Raw genomic sequence first — 19,611 nt, 5'->3', positions numbered from 1 at the left:
GGGTTCAAATGATTCTGCTGCCTTACCCTCCCTAGTAGCTGGGATTACAGGTAGGTGCCACCATTCCTGGCTAATTTTTTGTATTTTCAGTAGAGACAGGGTTTCAGCATGTTGGCCAGGCTGGTCTCGAACTCCTGACCTCAAGTGATCCACCGGCCTCGGCCTCCCAAAGTGCTGGGTTTATAGGCCTGAGCCACCGCACCTGGCCAGTTTCATTTCTTATAGTGAAGAGTGTAAGGAATACATTGAATTTTATCTTTTTAAAATTTTTATGTATTTATTTATTTTTGAGACAGGATATTTTTCTGTCACCTAGGCCAGAGTACAGTGGCATAATCTCAGCTCACTGCAACACCTCCGCCTCTCTGGTTCAAGCGATCCTCCCGCCTCATTCCCCTTAGTAGCTGGGACCACAGGTACCCGCCACCACAGTTGGCTAATTTTTGTATTTTTTGTAGTGACTGGGTTTTGCCACATGGCCCAGGCTGGTCTTGAACTCCTGGATTGGAGTGCTCTGCCTGCCGTGGCCTCCCAAAGTGTTGAGGTTACAGGCGTGAGCCACTGTGGCCATCCTCAATTTTATCTTTATTATATAGCTGTCCAGTTTCCCAACAAACTGATTAAAGAGTCTATATTTTCCTTACTGATGATGGCCTTTAATGTGTACTAAATTTCCTAATGTATTGGGTCTGTCTCTGGACTTTCTGTTTTATTCTCTCAGTTCATTTGCCTATTCATGTACCAATACCTAACTGTTTTAGTTATAAAGATTTGATAGACTGGGCAAAGTGGCTCACGCCAGTAATCCCAACACTTTGGGAGGCCGAGGCAGGCAGGTCACCTTAGTCCAGGAGTTGGAGACCAGCCTGGCCAACATGGCAAAACCCCGTCTCTACTAAAAATATAAAAATTAGCCGGGCATTGTGGTGCATGCCTGTACTCCCAGCTACTCGGGAGGCTGAGGCAGGAGAATCGTTTGAACCCAGGAGGCAGAGGTTGCAGTGAGCCAAAATAGTGCCACTGCACTCCAGCCTGGGCAACAGACTGAGATTCTGTCTCAAAAAGAAAAAAAAAAAAAAAAGATTGTACTCCATTATCATCCTTTGTTGGTTGTAGTGTTAGGATTGATGGGAAATAATAGTCGATAATCTTTATGATGCACTGTGTCTCAGCTACATGGGCATCAGGCTAAATGAACCAACCTTCTTAAGTTTTGTTCTGCTTGTAACTGGCACAATTATAAGCAAATTGAAAGATCACTTGTAACACCTCTCACAGCGTACCTATATACAGATTCTATCTGTGGCATAGTAACCACCAGACTCTAAACCTGTGGTTTGAAGCACTGTCCTATGACAGTGCTTTTTGAGATGGGGTCTCACTATGTTGCCCAGGCTGGTTTTGAACTTCTGGGCTCAAACAATCTTCCTGTGTCAGCCTCCCAAGTAGCTTGGATTATAGACAAGCACCACTGCCCCAGGCTCTTGCCCCTTTTATTTTAAAAACAATCATCAGGGCTTCTGTGCTACATAGTTCTCTGGTTGGGCGATGCTCAGCCGTGAGCAGGTAAATGCAGGGACCCAGTTTGACCTCCAGGGTGAGGCTGTGCGATGGTGGTGGTGTCCATGTGACCCCGAGAGTTGTGCCATCTAGAGCATGTTCTTTGAGCAGAAATTCAGCAGAATCCTCAGGATCGCACCCTATTTGAAAGTCACTTTGTCCTCACGTGAGGACACATGCTTTATAAATCGTCATGTGGCTTATATGGCAATGTATTTTTAACCTCATTTTTATTTTATTTTGTTTTATTTTATTTCATTTATTTTTAGACAGGCTCTCACTCTGTCGCCCAGGCTGGAGTACAGTGGCATGATCATGGCTCACTGCAGCCTTGACTTTTAGGGCTCAAGTGTTCTTCTCACCTTAGCCTCCCAAGTAGCTGGGACTACAGATGTGCACCACCCCACCTGGCTAATTTTTATATTTTTTGTAGGGCTGAGGTTTCGCCGTGTTGCCCAGGCTAGTCTCCAACTCCTGAGCTCAAGCACCATCTGCCCTTCTTGGTATCCCAACATGTTGGAATAATAGGCCTGAGCCACCACGTCCGGCCTATTTTATTTTTTATTTTTTATTTTACTAAGTTTGTGGTAATATTATTACAACCTCATTTTGAATTGGAAGTAAATATCAGATATACATTCTGGGTAAGGTAGTTCTCTTCACAGAAATAAATTCCTGTAGGGCTCTTCACACATACAACATATTATATTATTTTTCCTTTCTTGAAGTACAAGACTGTACAAGAAAATTGCTGGTGGGCAGGGGACGTTCTGCATCTAGACATAGCTACAGGAAAAAGACACCATGCTTATTTGGAAGCCCACCTAACTCTTCCTTTTTACTTCTAGGCATGTTTGCCACAGTCGCAGGGATATCCCAGCGCGCCCCTGTGCACTGGTCGGAGAACGTGATTGGGGCGGCTGTGTCCTTTCCATACGTCATAGCGCTTGATGACGAATTCATCACAGTCCACAGCATGTTGGATCAGCAACAGAAGCAGACCCTGCCCTTTAAGGAGGGCCACATCCTACAGGACTTTGAAGGTACTCATTCACGTAGAAGTCTTAGTGAAATTTACTTAACTCTTTTGTAATATTTCTTCAGTAAATATCATTTAGGAATTGGGCCTTGCGCTAGGCATAGAAGATACACAGATGACTCCAGTACAGCCTCTGTGCTTCAGGGGCTGCACAGTTAGTGGGGAGACAGACATTTAAACAAATAGTTATGGCAGCATAAAAGCGTGATCACGATGGAATAAGGCCCATTGTGAGAGCAGAGGAGAAAGTATTTCCTAGAGATAGCAGGGAGGACTTCCTGAAGGAGGTGCTGTTTTAGCCAACCCTTTGAGGATGCATAGGAGTCAGCCAAGCAGATATTGTGTGAAAGCACCTTCTGGTAGAGAGAAAGGTGTATGCGAATCCGTTAAAGAGGGTACTGTGGGCTTCAGGCCACGCAAGCAGTTCACTGTGACTGTAGTGCATGGTGTGTGTGAAGGGGCAGCGCGAGCTGAGGCTGCAGCAGACCAGGGTAATTGGGGAGGCGGAGGCAGGAGGGATTTCATTTCGTGTGTATGGTGAGCCACTTGAAGGATTTACTCTACTTTTCCTCAGTTTTATTTTGAACACTTGGAAGCATTCCGAAAAGTGGTAAGAGAGACAAAGTAGACCACCAGGAACCTTTCACCTAGATTCAATACTTGTTACCATTTTGCTGTGCCATTTGAAAGTAAGAGAAAGATATCATAATGTTTAATCCCAAAATTCTTTCACACACATCTCCCAAGAATAAGGGCATTTTCCTACAAAACTACAAGGCCATTTTCACTCCTGAAAAAAATTCACATTAATTTATGATACCATCTCCTGTCCTGCCAATATTCAGATTTCCCCAATTGTCCTAAGAATGGCTTTTATCATAGTTTCTTCCAACCAGGAACGAATCTAGATGTATGCGTTGCATTTGCCACTTAAGGATTTTAGTTCACCAGACGAAGGATTTTAGTACCCTCGCTGTGCCAAGTGCTGTCTTATAGATGCTTACAGGAGATAAGAAGGCTCCCAGTTCCTGCCATTGAGTGGGTTAATTCCAGTGGGTCTCCGGTGCCTGCGCTGGGCTCACACACAGAGCAGTATTGTGGTGCGGTGCCTGTTGAGTGGTAGAGGCGGGCTCAGGGTGTGGTGGACACACAGAGGAGGAGGATGTAACCCGCCCAGGGTGGGAACACAGGGAGGCTTCCTGGGAAAAGTGACTCCAGGCAGAGGAGGGACAGAATGTCATTTGGGAATGAGAAAAACTGCCTTCGTTGTGATACGGAAGACAGAGTTAGATTGTTTCCTGTAAACAGGTGGTGCTTAGCTGAAAGTTTCTGCAGAAGGGAACCAAATTTAATTTGGAAGCTTAGTAGTAGGAGCTCGTCTTGGACCGCAGTTCTGACTCTTCCACAGACTACCTGTGGAGGGGCTCACAGGTAAAATGACAATGGCAGTGGGCCAGGTTAATGTGCAGGACTGTGGGGAGATGAAAATATTAATGGCAAGACTTTGGAGGTATTTCTGGTTGGCAAATGAGGATGAAATATTATCTCATGCTTCAAAATATCACATTAACATTTTAATTTTATGTAAACTAACTTGGAAGGAAAAGAATGTTTTAAAAATGGTGTGTATTCTTATTGATAATGTTCCCTGATTGCACTCTCCATCTTCAGTGGGCTATGTATTATGTGTTTACTACACTGATTTTACATTTACCAGCATTTCTCAATTAAAAAAAAAAAAAGGCAAAAAAAAGATGTTATTCTTTGGAAATGTCATAGTAAGAGTTTGCCCTTTTCTGACAGTTGACAGTGTGGGAAAAAGAAAAGGATTATAATTTATAATTTTTGTAGGAATTCCTTTGAGAAAACTAGGGGGAAATTGTTCAACAAATCAGGTAATGATCCAGTTTGGGGAAAGCAGTTGTGTCTTTTTGCAGGCAGTATGTTTTCTCTCTTTCCGACAATGCTGAATTTCTTCCCAGGAAGAGTGATCGTTGCCACAAGTAAAGGAGTTTACATCTTGGTTCCATTACCTTTGGAAAAACAAATACAGGATCTCCTAGCAAGCCGCAGAGTAGAAGAGGCTTTGGTTTTAGCAAAAGGAGCCCGGAGGAACATTCCGAAGGAAAAATTTCAGGTTTGTAATTAACTGGTCACAGAAATATGCCTCTAAGTCACCAGTTAGAGGACATTCAGATTTAACTAACGTGCATCGGCCCTTCCTGTGTACCGGGCTGTACACACCGCTTTTATATCTGTTGTTTAATTTTCTCAACAAATCCACATTGTATAGATAAGGAAACAGGCTTCAGGGTGGTCGAACAGCTTGTGACTGAGAAGGCACTGGCAACAGTGGAGAAGTCAGGCTTCCAACTTCTGACTTGATTCTGCTACTTTAGATATGGGCTTGTATTTCTAATCAACTTTCCTCTTCCGTGGACCTTCAGAGAAGGATCAAGAACATAGTTCTTACAAAGCAAAAGAGTGAGGTCAAGTTAATTTGTCTCCGAATTTAGAATTTGTATTTGTCAGGAAGTTGTTGAATTAAAGTTTAGATTTCTATCATCTATAGGAAAAGCTTTACTATAGATTAGTAATACTGTAAATCTATTTACTATAGATTTGCTGTAACCATATTGATAACCATTTTACTAACTAAATTGATATTGTAGGAACCCCATCTAGTTGATTTCCTTAGGAGGACATTTTTAACGCACTTGAGAAACACTCATTTTAAATACAGTTGGTATAGCAAATGCAATTGATATAAATCGGGTCTCCTAAAAACTATTACTTGATGAGTTGTTAGGTTGTTCAGGTTACTCTGTATTTGAGGGGAACAAAACATAATGTTGATATGTTTGTGTGCTTCATATGAATATCTAAATTAATAATAAAAAGTTCTTAATAATGTTGGTCAGATTTTAGAGACAACAGTGTGATTGTTGTGGAATGAAATGCTCTTTGGACTCAGGTGCTTTGTGCAGCAAAGGGCAGATTCTGAAAGTGAAAGACGGGATGTGTGATTTATGGTTGTGGGCTGTGAAGGCGGACAGGACCTCTTTTCTACATTTAAACATCGATAAACTTTTCATTTTTGTTCCTCTTTTGAGTAAGACTGATCTATTAGCGTTCAGCAGGGGGCAGCAAAGGCAAAAAGAAGAAAGCTGCTGAGCTTCTGGTGCCCTGGAGGGGAAGGTGCAGACCAGAGGCAGATCGCCAGTCCCAGGCCTGCCACTGCCGCACGCACTCTCAGCCCCTGCTCCTCTCCTGCGAGCTGCCCTCGGTGGATGTGTGGAAGTCCAGGGGGGCCACATTCCAAGGTTTTCACAGCTGCCACTGTGGAGTATTCTCTCCTTGCACACACACCATGTGCACATTTTAAGCATGTTAACATTTTCTTACAGAGGCTTTCAATGCCCTTTATCTGATTTTTGCTCTTTTTTTTCCCTATGCTTTTTGCCAGAGTAGAGCTACACAGTCAGTATTAGGTGATAGTAGTCATCTTGTTCTCCAGTCTGATATCTCAGGGTGTTTTGTTTTGTTTTGTTTCTTTTCTAACCTACTTCCCGCTTCTCCCTGTATTACTGCAAGCTCCTATCTCCAGCCCCGGAAATACACCCTCAGAATTATCTCAAGTTCACCCATTATTCTCAGTTCCCATTGTTACTGCTGGTATTCAGACCATGCTCACGTTTGCCGGCGTTTTTAACAGCCTACGTGTGTGATCGCAGTCCATCTTCCATGCAACTATGTGGAAATGATCTTTCTCAATTATAGACCAAGTCCTTTGCTTAGAATACTTTAGTGGGCATCTCGTTGCCCAGGTCAAGTCCACAGCCTTGAAGCTTGGCTGACCCCACCCTCTTCTGTGGCCTCCTTGTCTTTTACACACACTTACACACACACACTCACTCCTATGAAGCACATGCCTACATTCTACATTTCTGCCTCAAAGGGTGGAAGACAAAGAGAACAAACAAGCAGTGAGCCCGATGATATGTCAGGAACCCTGCAAGGCATTTAAAAACATTTGTTGTTTTAACCCTCAAAAGCATTCGGTCATGGCTGGTACCATTGTCCTCATTTCACAGACAAGACGTGGCAGCGCAGATCAGCCATGCCTCTGGACATCAGGCTGGCTAAGTCAGGCTGGTGCTCCCCGTGGGGCCCTTTACCCTGCAATTACTGGAGTGTACGTCTCTACTTGATAAAATGGTTTTGATACCTCACTTAAATATCTCCTCTTCACTAAGCCTTCCCTTTCCTCTGGGCAGAGCTAAGGACTTATTACCCCATGCACCTGCGATTTACGGCCCATACCATTTATCAGTTCACCCCTCAGCTCCACGCTTCTCCCTCCCCTAGGTCCTGGGTAAGTTCTTTCGTTTTAATACCAAGGAAAGAATGAATGAGGAATTCAGAGCTTCCAAATGGACTTCAGCAGAGCTGTGGTATAATGGATTGGCAGCACGGGGTTTTTGTGTGAAATGGAAATCTTAAACAATAAAACAATATTGATGAAAAAAAAAGGTTTAGAAATGACTTTTCATAAATGTGTATGTTTTAAAGGATTAGATTCAGCTCATCTGGTTAAGCACATTGCTTCTTTTAGTCTTAGAGTGCTTATGACCACGTGCTAGACCCCAAGCTTCAAGAAATCAGGAAGGGGGAGGATGAGAAGCTTGAGCTCAGTAGACTTCTTCACCGTTGCACTCCTTTCCCTTCATTTAAAGCAAGGGCTGGTTTCGCTTCTCTGAGTTCTGAATTAGCAACGGGTTTGTCAAGAAGTTTGACTGTGGGGCTGGGATTAAGGATCATTTCTTCGAGCCAAAAGGGTTGTTCAGAACTTTAGAAAACAAGCCTTAAATTATATTACAGTTTAGAATGCTGTATTTAAAATAAGAGACAGTAAAGGGACATCCTGCTCTATAGACAAAGGTTTGTGTCACACACAAAATATTACTTCATTTCTATCACACAATATGGATAGTGTTTATATTTAAGCTTGAGCTCCGATAGATTTTTTTTTCCATTTCATCTAAAAACATTTTAATACATGTCTCTGAAAGCACTGATGCTCTTTGAAATGTAACCACAGTACCATTGTCGTCACTCCCCCAAATCAGCACTGATTCCTTTGTGTGCTGGGTGTCTGGTCAGTGCTTGTGTTTCCACACTCTTCCAATGAATGTTTTTGCTATGCATTTTTTTTTTTTTTTTAATCCTTAGGGAAAATCTCGCTAGGCTGTACACTCAAATTACTGTTTTAATGTCACGTGAGGTAGTTCTCCTCTGTGTGGTTCTGCCACCGGCTCTTATATATGTAGTTAGGTTCATTTGTTTCATTTGACTTTTGATTTTTTGGGGATTGCTTTTAAAAATTTAATTTGTTTCATAATTATCTAAAATATTTACAGAGCTCAAAAGTCAAATCAGTAAAACAAAGTATATTCAAAGAAGTCTAAACTCAGTTTCTCTCCTTCTCTCTATTCACTGCCTCCCTCCTTTCACTGTGTGGTCTGTTTTATTTGCATGTTCTTTCTCTCTCTTTCTCTCTCTCTCTCTCTCTCTCTCTCTCTCTCTCTCTCTCCCCCCCACTCCCCTCTCTCTACCTCCCTTTCTACCCCCCTCATTCTTTCTTTCCCTTCCTTCTTCCCACTGTCCCTCTGTGTCTCTCTTTCTTCCTCCCTTCTTTTCTGTCTTTTGGTGTATTTGTGTTATATTTTTTTGTTCTAATGGTTACCTTAATATGATCCACCTTATAAAATTCCTTTACCTTCTCTTTTTTGGGAGGGTTTCTACTGTCCGTTGCTTCCCCACTTGGAGCCGTGTTTGAAATTAGCCAGTAACGTCTTCATTCACTCTTCCCCTGTGTTCCTCAGCATCTGCTTTGGAGGAATAGCCCTCAATTCCCAGCCGGTACCCGGAAGGCAGTCAGCAAGCGTCTCATCTTTTTTGTATAATCTCTCATTCTTCCCTATTTGTTGATGGTTGTATTGTCTGTACTTTTTGAAAGCATAGAGCCTTCCGCATGCTATTTGGTCTCTTAGTTCTGTGGACAAATATGTGTTGAATGCTCACCATCAAATTTTCTGTTGATGTCTTTCTAGTCATTTTGGTTTTCTAAAGCAGTCCTCTGGGAGATATTTCACAGTGAGAATATGGAGACACTGTCTCTTGAGTTTGTGCTTCTTGATGACAATGACAGTTCATTGCAGACTTTATCCTTGAGGGCCAGTTTGGCTGGATACAGAGTCAGTCCTCCACTCGTCTTATCTTTCAATGAGGAACCTAAATATGTTCTACCATGATAGAGTTGCAGTGAAAAATCTGATGATAATCTGGGTTTCTTTCCCTTGTAGTGACTTGATCTGTTTGCTTAGAGGCTCAAAGCATACAGATTTCTTTTATGTCAGATTTCTCCATGTTGGCACACATGGCAAATTGGAGCCTGCAAAGTCACCTCCCCCTTCCCACTATATGCCCACCCGTTCCCTCTGCACCCGGCCCAGGCAATCCCCACTTCTACTTCTGTCTCTATGAATTTGACTACTCCAGGAACCTCACAGAAGTGAAGTCATACAATATTTGTCCTTCTGTGACTGGCTTATTTCTCTTAGCAGCATGTCCTCAGGGTTCATCCATGTTGCAGCACGGAAGAATCTTCTTCCTTTTTAAGGCCGAATAATATTCCGTTGTATGTACCTACCACATTTTGTTTAGTTATTTATCTGTCAATGAATAAGTTGCTACCACCTTAGGCTGTGGTGAATAGTGCTGTTATGAACCAATCATTCTGTCTCTTTTCAGAGGAGACTGGGAGATTAAAAAACTGTACCCCTACTTTCTTAGTCATCTCAGATTGCTAGAACAATACTATAAACTGGATGACCTCAACAACAAACATTTATTTCTCAGTCTGGAGCCCAAGATCCAGGTGTCTGCAGGTTTGGTGTCTGGGGATGGCCAGCTTCCTGATTCGTAGATGGCCGTCTTCTCAGTCTTCACATGGCAGAGACAGAAGCAAGCTCTCTCAGTATTCTTATAAGGGCACTACTCAGATCCCATTCATGAGGGCTCCACCCTTATGACCTCATGTAATCCTAATTACCTCCCCAAGACTACACCTCCTAATACCCTAGGGGGAATGATTTCAACATAGGAATTTTAGGGAGACACAAGCATTCCGTCCGTAACAGCCACCACCTTCCCAGATACCACCTTCCCAGATACATTTTATTTATTTATTTTTTTGAGATGGAGTCTCGCTCTGTCACCCAGGCTGGAGTGCAGTGGCGCAATCTCACAATCACTGCAACCTCCGCCTCCCGCGTTCAAGGGATTCTTCTGCCTCAGCCTCCCGAGTAGCTGGGATTATAGGCACGTGCCATCACACCCAGCTAATTCTTTGTATTTTCAGTAGAGACGAAGTTTCACCATGTTGGCCAGGCTGGTCTCGAACTCCTGACCTCAGGTCATCTGCTCACCCTGGCCTCCTAAAGTGCTGGGACTACAGGCATGAGCCACCGTGCCCAGATGGTTTTGGAATATTTTTAAATAATTTATTTGAAAACCCAGAATCCATAAAGAAAAAATTAAATTCACACACACACACACACATACACTCTCTCTCTCTCTCTCTCTTTCTCTTTCTCTCTCTCTCTCTCTCTCACTTTCTCTCTCTTTCTCTCTTTCTCTCTCTCTCTTTTTCTCTCTCTCATATACACATCCTGCATGGCAAAACCTATAAACAAATTCAAGAGAAATAGCAAATTAGGAAAAATATTTGTAGTTTGCAGCACAGAAAGAGAGCTAATTTGTCTAATCTCTGAAGAATTCCTTGGGATATATGAAAGAAATATGAATAGCCCAATAGAAAAATGAATATGAACACATTTTATAGAAAATGAAATTGCTGGCCAGGTGCAGCGACTCACACCTGTAATCCCAGCACTTTGGGAGGCTGAGGTGGGAGGATCAGTTGAGGTGGGAGGATCACTTGAGGTCACGAGTTCGAGACCAGCCTGACCAGCATGGTGAACCCCTGTCTCTATTAAAAATACAAAAATTAGTCGAGCATGATGGCATGCACCTGTAATTCCAGCTACGCAGGAGACTGTGGCACAGGAGTCACCTGAACCCACGAAGCGGAGGTTGTAGTGAGCTGAGATTGTGCCACTGCACCACTGCACTCCAGCCTGGGCAACAGAGCAAGACTGTCTCAAAAAAAATTTTTTTTAAATTGCCTATCTAATAGATGTATGAAAAAATGCTTTGTCTCTCATGTAGAGGTATACACAATAAGAATACACCAGTACATTTTTCATTCATTATGTTATCAGAGATCAGAGAGTTTCATAATACCGTCCTGGTGAAAGTGGGGAAACAGGTGCTTTCAGGTGTTCTGTAATAATTTAAATTGATACAGCCTCTTGGGAGGGCAATTCAAGAATATCTGTCGACATTAAAACTTACAATTCCATACCCAGAAGTGTATTTTACAGATCTGATCACTGAAATTCAAAATAACAGATGTAGAAAACTTTTCACTCCATTATTGTTTGTTAAAAAGCAACAACCACAAAACCTAGAGGCTGCCAGTGGGACATGATTAAATGTATTATAGCCCAGACGGGGGCTGCAGCGCTGTGCAGCCAGGAAGAGCGTCAAGGCCTTCAGGGCTTATCACATAGCATTAAGGTAGAATAAGTTACACAAAGTGCCAGTGAGCCTGCATAACATGCTACCACTATTAAAATGGCGTAAAAGTATTTGCTCGTCAATACATAACGTCTCTGGAAGGCTACACAAGAAATTAATAGCACTGATTCCTTCTGGAGGGCATCTGCTGGCTGGGACAGGAATAAGAGGGCTTGCTGTATCCCTTTTCAGTGCCTCAAAATTTGAGCCCTATTGAATATATTACTTAGGAATTTTGAATTTTGAAAAGCACAGAAGAAAAAAATACATGCGTGTGGTTAAAAGAAAAATCAAATGGCAAATGTCCTTTTCTTCCTTAGCACATCATTTTTCTCTCTAAGTCACCAGTGTTGCAATTTTTTGTGTATATCCTTCCCAAGAGAGGTTGGACCTTTTTTTTTTTTTTTTTTTTGTGAATTTTGCTTATGTGTGCTCTCCCTCTTTTCTTGCCACCACCTCGCTGCCTCCTTTCCCTATTCCCATATTTGGAATTGACCACTTTTTGTGCTTTGCATGTGTCCATTGCAGGCTTCCTTCTGAATCAAGGCTTCCCACTTTGTTTCACCAAACACTTGTGCAGGGACAGTAACAGGTGCAGGGTGGGAGGAAGATTCTATTTTGGAAGGTTAAGTTAATTGGGTTTCTTAATTGAAGGTTTTTTCAGAGCCTCTAATATTCTAATACTTATTGTGATTCCCTAAGAGGGTATATTTTATATATTATTATATTTTTATCTTTCTGTGTGCCCTCAAGAAGGGATATATATATATATTCTATATATTTATCTATATCTATATTCTATAGATATAGATATTCTATATATATAGAAATGCATCATTTTATACATGATACAGTTGTATTTTTATATCTACACAAGTAAGTGCATTTCAGTTTATATATTTTATATAACATTTACATATATAGATACACATGCATACACACCTGTTTATAAATTTATTCAATCAGGACGCATTGCCTTTTTAACAAGGAGAATGCCATGGTCCTCATGTTCCACCTAATATATTTTGGGAAAGATGTTTCTGTTTAGACAATTACTTACATGGTTTTTTAATAAGTTAAAAAAAAAGGAGTTAGTATGAATATAGTTAAAATGGTAACATTCATGCCAATTTTTGTTTAGAATTTGGCTATACTTACAAGAATGATACTTATGTCTCATATATTCCTGTTATATTCTCCATGTAATGGGGCATTATAACATGAATCTTAGTGGTCTGCCCCATGCCAGGAGTAGACTATCCTCTGTGCATTGGTAGCTGGCTGGCAATAACTGTGTTTGCCAATTTCCCTTCTCCAGGTCTGCAGTCGATCGTATAATCTAGTCGGGGTGACCCACTGCCTCTTAGCCCCATCCCATCCCTGAATTAAAGAACCAGCCGTAGCCGAGAGCCCTGGAGAGGGAAGCTGAGGAAGGGGAGAGGCAGGCTGCTCATGCTGTTGTCAGCACTGGCTCAGGAGTCTGCGTCGCCCCTGTGTGCCTGTTCATCTCCCCTCAGCTCCAGGGTTTACATGGTGTGTGTCCTGTTGTGGTATTTGCAGACTCATTTGGTTGTGGTTGTCACCTTTCTCAAAAAATTCTTACTATAGCTATGAAAAATATTCTAGTCTGAGCCCACATTTGACCTATCCAGTTTTTACAGATTTGAAAGAAAGTATTTTTCTGAGTTGCAGTAAATGACTCCATTATATTCCTTATCCACGCCTCACCACTTGATGCGTTTTTGTATCACATTTGGCCTAGGAGCTGGTGTAGCCACCTGAGGCGCCATGTTTGAGAAACTGGCTTTTGTCACGTGACAGTGTCGGTGCTGCCACCGTGTGGTTGTTCCAGCTGCTCATAGGAAGTTTCCTTTTAAAATCTAATTTTCTGTAAGTCTTTCTTTCATTAGAAAAGGATTTATCCACCTCCCTCCATTACTTACAGAGATGTGATAGAATCAAGCAGACAGACTTAGAAGGTGATGGAGACAGTTAAAGCCTGGGATTAGTTAGGAGTGCTAATCACAGGCTCAGCCTGAAGACAGAGACAACATTTATTGTGTGCTTACTGCACGCCAGGCACTGTTGTGACGGCCACACCCAACTGCACTCTCTTAATCCCCACCCCAACTCTGAGGTTGCACGATTCTGCTCCCTCTATAAAGATGAAGATGCAGCGTGGAAGGTCAGAATAACCTGCACACGGCCACACAGCTAATGACGGGCAGAGCCTGCACTCAGACCCACACATTCTGATTTTAGAGCGTTTCACCTCAGCCTCCACCACAGATCACCATAGAAGTGAGAAGACTTCGGCTACTACCAAAATTCAGTAAAGGGAAAAAATCTACCTGGAGAAGTTTTTTTTTTTTTTTTTTTTTTTTAAAGTGGTAAAATATACATAACATAAATTTTACCATTTTAACTATTTTTAAGTGTGTAGTTCTGTGGCATTGAGTGTATTCACCATGCTGTGCAGCCATCACCACCCTCTATCTCCTGACCTTTCATCTTCCCAGGCAGAAACGCTGTACTGTTGAACACTAACTCCCCACCTCCCTGCCCTACACCCCCACCAGCTCTTGGCAGCCCCCATTCTGCTTTCTGTCTCTATGAACCTGACTGCACTAGGGACCTCGTATCCGGGGAATCATTCAGTATTTGTCTTGTGACTGGCTGACTTCACCGAGCACGTTGTCCTCAAGGTTCGTCTGTGTTGTGGCATGTGTTGGAATTTCCTTCCTTTTTAAGGCTGAGTAATATTCCATTAGTTGAAAGGTTGTGTATTTGGTTAGGCAGTGCACAGTAAGGAGCCATGAGAGAAGCTGCCCTTTGAATTCAGTGCTTGGAGGAACTGTTCTCTCCAGGAGCGCTTGTGTGGTATTTAACTTAGACAATGCAGCCTTGGAAACAGTTTTAGAAATCTTTAGATTAGAATCTTCTTCCAGTTCCCCAAATCACAAATGTTAGACATCTCAGTTCAGAAAGATAATATTAATAATAAGGATTTTGACTTCAGTTTCAACTTGCTTCCAGAATCCATGCAGCCTCTTAAGCCTGGCCTGCAGCCTCTGTACAGAGTAGACATAGGGTGGCTCCTTAGAGGGCTAGTTTGCTGACTTACTCTCTTCACCTGGGAGTTTGTACCACTGCCTTATAATGAGGGATGAGCTGGTAATGAAAAAAGAAGCTTGGAGCTTCCACTGATGAGTTAGCTCTGGAGATCAATGGACTTTCTTGTTCTCTGTCCTTCGTATGTATTCATCCGTCTCGTCTTTTCCCTGGCAGCCTACCTGGCTCCAGGTTTTATAGCCCAGGATCACCTGAGCAGAGAGCAGGAGGAGGCATCGATGGTAGTAGACAGTTTGGGAATGAGACCGTCAACTTGGGAGAACCGAGAATTGGCCATTCTTGGTAAAGTTTCTGATCAGGCATTTTTAGGTGGAATCCGACAGTGCTCTTTGTATCATCCCGGGCTTCCGCATCCGTGATGCTTACATCCGGGACGAAGAACCTCTTGGCATTCCCCTTCGAAGTGTGCGTGTAGCATTCCCAGACTAGAGTATAGAAAATAACCCCTTCTTCTTAAGATTTGGAATGTCCACAAAAGTAATTTCCATTTCCCTGCAGATAGGGGAAGAGTGGATGCCATTTGAATCCTACCGCCAAAAGGAATAAATTGCCGTTCAGCTGATTTCTCCTCAACAAGCCTGGGTGTGATTGAGAATTCTTCTACAGCAGCTGATGGGTCCTCTGCATCCCTTTTGCTAAGTGGCTGGCCTCTAGTATTTCTGCTTTCGGAAATGTTACTGGCATTCCAGGCAACAGAACTTTGCCTCACTCCCTTTTGCTTACTGTTGGGTGGCATAATTGGTTCGGTCTTTATGTCAGAAATGGCGGGTTTCGGGGAAGAAAAATAAAGACAGATGGTAAAAAGAAAACTGAAAGGTTTGAGGAGCCTGCTTTTTCTGACGTCTCTAAAGGGATTTCTACTGGAAGTAGGTGAGGAACGGTTGCTATGCTTCTGAGAGTCCTTTAAAACTACTGTGTAGTGAAAGCTTTTTTTTTTTTCCTTCCACCCTGTCTTCTGGTGTTGAGTGAAAGCCCTTTGAAAAGTAATTTAAGAGAACAGGATGGATAGCATTTCTGCACCGGGGCTCCACTTCCCTTGTACCTTCAGTGGGTGACATACCAACTGCCTGCTGTGTACCTGGAAGAATCAGTGAGTGGAAAGATCTGGCCTCTGGAATCAGAAAGGCCTGGTTTTAAATCACGGTCCAACCAATTCTTACTTTAGTAAGTTCGGGCTAAGAACGTAACATCTCTGGGCCGAGTTTTTGTACCTGTAAGATGGGGATAGTGAGTGACAATGGAAGTGGAGTTTCATACAAATGGATCAGAGAATTGATCAGTAAGCACCGACTGAATGGCAGACACTAGGCTAGTAGTGGGAGACGCTAGGTGAGTGAGGTATGTGCCGTGCCTTCACGGAATGTGTGGCTGTCAAATGGAACGATGTGTTAGAAAGAGGAGGTGTCAAAGTCAGAGACTAATTAAAACACAGTCTTTACTCTTGAGGCGATTAGAGCCTGGGCTATGGTGGTGGCATCTGTAGGAACAGAGTGAAGAAACACATCCAGAAGCCATTTCATATAGACGATGGTCAGGACTCGGACGCCAGCCATACTGGACGGTGACGGAGCGGGTCGTGGGATCAGAGACGCCACACAGCAAATTCCTAACGTGCATTCTGCTATTGCTGGATGTAACAAGGACAAAGCAGTCATGGAAATGTGGGTCATAGTGGAGTAAACACGATAAACTGGCCCCGTTATTGCAGGAGTGTCGGATGCTGGTGTGTGAGTGTGGGTTGGACATGACCAGCAGGAGATGGAACGTGCAGCATTTCTGCATCTCTGACTAAGAAAGCCTGGGTGTTTATCTGTTTTGTTATGAAATGAGTTTGCCCTGTGCTCTGAGGGATGCTCTGAAAGGTGGTACTGTGAGTTCAATTCCAGAAGAGTGGAAGAAGGCCAGGCAGTTCCTGGACTGCCAGAAACACCAGGGTTGTTGATATCCATCTCAGCAATCACAAGTGCGGGGACTCGTTGAAGCCCTGTGAGTTAATGAGGAGGAGAATTGGAGATCAAGGAGTGCGTTTGGGAAGGATTGGAGAATTACAAAAATAAAACCATAAAGAGGCAGACATATGTCATGTCATATACACCTTGTTTTTTCCTCAGCTTGTAATTGTGCATGTCTATGTTATAACAAACATTTATTTAAGGTTAGATGAATTTAACCCTGCCGTGGTGGTTTCAAGATTCACTAAGAGATGACACCTGTCTTTCCTTGCAGGTAATGTACAGAAGAATTCTGCAGCAGGCCGGATTTATACAGTTTGCACAACTTCAGTTCCTGGAAGCTAAAGAGCTCTTCAGGTAATTTGAGGTGCTGGTAGCGAGACTGCCACCACAGTGTCCCTCTGTGGCCAGAACCTGCGTTGCCGGTGTGACGTCGCGGTGTTGCATGATTAGATTGTGCTTCGGGTGGATACGGTGGGGGTTGCTTGTGACAGCAGACCCCGCCAATGCTGGTTCCTCGGCGTCACCCCCTCACCCGGAGCCTTAATTTAACTGGCCTGTGTCTTAGAGTGGGAGCAGAGGAAGGGCACAGACACTAGTCCCGTGGACGCATCAAGATTGTTTTGTCAGGAGAAAATTCTAAAGAGCAGATCTGATAGCACGCTGAGGACCCCTTGGGAAGGCGCTGTTGTTGTTCGCTCTTGCTTCTCTCCAGTGATTTCACAAGAAGCTGTGAGTTTGGGGTGGGGCGGCGGGGAACACAGTGCTTGTGGGAAGACCTATGAAACTTTCCGTCATCCTCTAATGACCTTCTAAATGTTCTGTTCCTGGTCAGCTCTCGGAAAGTTGAGTTTCTCTTAAGGAGGTCCCTTCTGGCGCTGCAATGACTCCTGTGCTTGTCAGACGTGCTTGTGGGCCGTGGAGTGTGTTCTCCCCTTTCCCCCGCCCGCCACGCCTGCCTTACAGGCACGCCTCGCAGTCACGCCGCCTCCGGCTGCCCTTGCCCCACAGCGGAGTGCTCAGTGAGGCAGGAGTTAGCCGTCCCAGGCCTTGCTCAGCACTCTTTGCGGAAGATTAAGTTAGACCTGCTGTGAGAGTCTTGAAATATCCTACCCAGGCACTGCCTTTAGAGTAACTTCTTAAAATATCTCTCCAGGATAGATTCTGCACAGTTTACAGCTATCTAAGAAATACATGTACAGCAAGCCCCTGAATAGATATGTTCATCTAAGTAGCGACTTGAGCAGAATGCCTCCCTTGCCTGTTCTGTAGGGGGTGTGCTCATGACCAGCCACATCGTTACATCCATGGTGGCTCTAATCTTTCGCTCTATGCTGGGTATTTGAGGGATGGCGGTACTGAAAATGATTACAGTTACAAAATTGGCTGTAGAGAATGGACTTCTGAGTAAAGAAGGAATCATTCCTTGAATAATGATGCCCCATATAACTTTGGCTTATGCAACTCTTATGTGCTATTCTCTGTTCTTGGCAAGACACTTGGCTTCGGGGTTTAAGTCAATTTTTTGCCCCTTTGGACCTAGGCTCTTTTCTGTCATATCTTGTGTCCGCCCTACAGTGTTGAAGACCTCCTCACCGGGGTCATGGGTGTATCCCAAGGTGTCTTCCTTCTCTCATGGGTTAATCTGAAACATTAGGTGATTGTCCTCAGATGGATTCCTAGAGCAGTCCTTGGATTTTGTAAGAGAATAGATGTGGGGGCTGTTATTAGGATGACGTTTCTGTACTTCCGCACCTCACTCTCTTAATGGCTTAAGTTTAGATTGCTGCTCTGCTTTGGTCCAAAGTGTGACTGAGAGAACGGATTTTTTTTTTTTTTCTCGTTTTGAAGCAGCATCTCATTCTGTCTCCCAGGCTGGAGTACAGTGATGCAATCAGAGCTCACCACAGCCTTGACCTACTGGGCTCAGTGATCTTCCTGCCTTAGCCCCCTGAGTAGCTAGGACTTCAGGTGTGTGCCACCACAGGACCCGGCGAATTTTTTATTTTTTTATAGAGACGGGATCTTATTGTGTTGCCTGGGCTGATCTCAAACTCCTGGCCTCAAGTCATCCTCTTGCCTCAGCCTCCCAAAGTGCTAGGATCACAGCCATGAGCCACTATGCCCAGCCTGAGAATTGATATTTGAAGAAGGCACTTCTAAGACAAAGATGATTCCACTTCCTTTTCTGTGCTCACAGCAAATGTTGCTAATAAATTATGATTTTCTTTTCCTCGTTGAACTGGACCCGTCCTCTGACTCCTTCTCAGTGCCGTGCCGGAGGCCACAGTTACCAGCTAGTTATGGTTGATACTTAAGAGAAAATTGATCATACGTAACCTGGGGACGTGGGCTCTGTGTCTGTTCCTTTAGACAACCTGCAGCCTGTCATTGTATCAGCTAGGTTCAGCTCTTCTTTCATTCGGCAAACGTGGCCTGAGCATGTGAGCAGTGGATGGAAGGGTAACCCAGTGCCTGCTTCTCTGGCATGCCCATTCTAGCTTGGAAACTGGATGTGTGCCTTTCCTGCAGCACAGGTGCCGCTCTGCTGTGGGAGCGTTGTTGCATGGGCTCACATGAGCCAGTGGAGGAATCTTCATTGGATTCATCCTGTACCTTAAACAACGAGCAGAAACTTCTCAAATCAAGAATTGTACTTTAGGTCAGGGATTCTCCACTGTGGCACTGTAGACGTTTTGAGCCAGATGATTCTTTGGGCAGGGGGGTACTGTCTTGTGCATTGCAGGGTGTTTAGTGGCAGCAGCCGTGGCCTCTACCTACTAGATGCCATAGCACACCCCCACCCCAGTCATGATAAAATTGTCTCCAGGAATTGCCACATGTTCCCCAGGGAGCAAAATTGCTTTTCACCAAGAACCACTGCTTTAGGCAAGGGAACAACAGCAGCAAAGGCTGAGAGGCATGAAATGTACAAATTGGCAAAATAAGCAGGTCTAGTAGAAGTGTTGGGCTGTGGGAGGGATGCTTGAGGCTGAAGTTGTAGAGTAGCTTGAGATCAGTTTGGGAAGGGCCTTGAATGCCATACTAAGAGGTTTGAAATTTATCCTATGGGTTGTACAAATCATGGGAGGTCAGGAGAGGCTGAGTGAAGCGGAAGGAAGGGCAGCCAGAGGCGGAAGCCAGTAGAGGAGGCTTTAAGCTGTTCAGAGCTTGGGTGAAAGAGGATGCACTGAACATCGCAGGCAGCATGGATCCTGGGTCCTT

The 19,611-nt window shown here is 43.7% G+C and overlaps 1 protein-coding gene across 2 annotated transcripts in view; it reads left to right on the top strand.

Annotated features, from left to right (window-relative positions):
* TGFBRAP1 (transforming growth factor beta receptor associated protein 1) overlaps positions 1 to 19,611 on the top strand; it is a 64,676-nt gene that overhangs the window by 27,775 nt on the left and 17,290 nt on the right. For both annotated transcript variants that reach the window (XM_008008278.3, XM_008008279.3), the window contains exons 3-5: positions 2,409 to 2,603; positions 4,582 to 4,736; positions 16,661 to 16,743. In XM_008008278.3, coding sequence (XP_008006469.2) covers positions 2,409 to 2,603; positions 4,582 to 4,736; positions 16,661 to 16,743 — 433 coding nt within the window. The remainder of the gene's footprint in view (positions 1 to 2,408; positions 2,604 to 4,581; positions 4,737 to 16,660; positions 16,744 to 19,611) is intronic.

Source organism: Chlorocebus sabaeus, chromosome 14, assembly GCF_047675955.1.
Source record: "Chlorocebus sabaeus isolate Y175 chromosome 14, mChlSab1.0.hap1, whole genome shotgun sequence".
NCBI lineage: Eukaryota > Metazoa > Chordata > Mammalia > Primates > Cercopithecidae > Chlorocebus > Chlorocebus sabaeus.
Note: the sequence above shows the minus strand (reverse complement) of the source record. Positions and strands in the feature narration are given on the sequence as shown.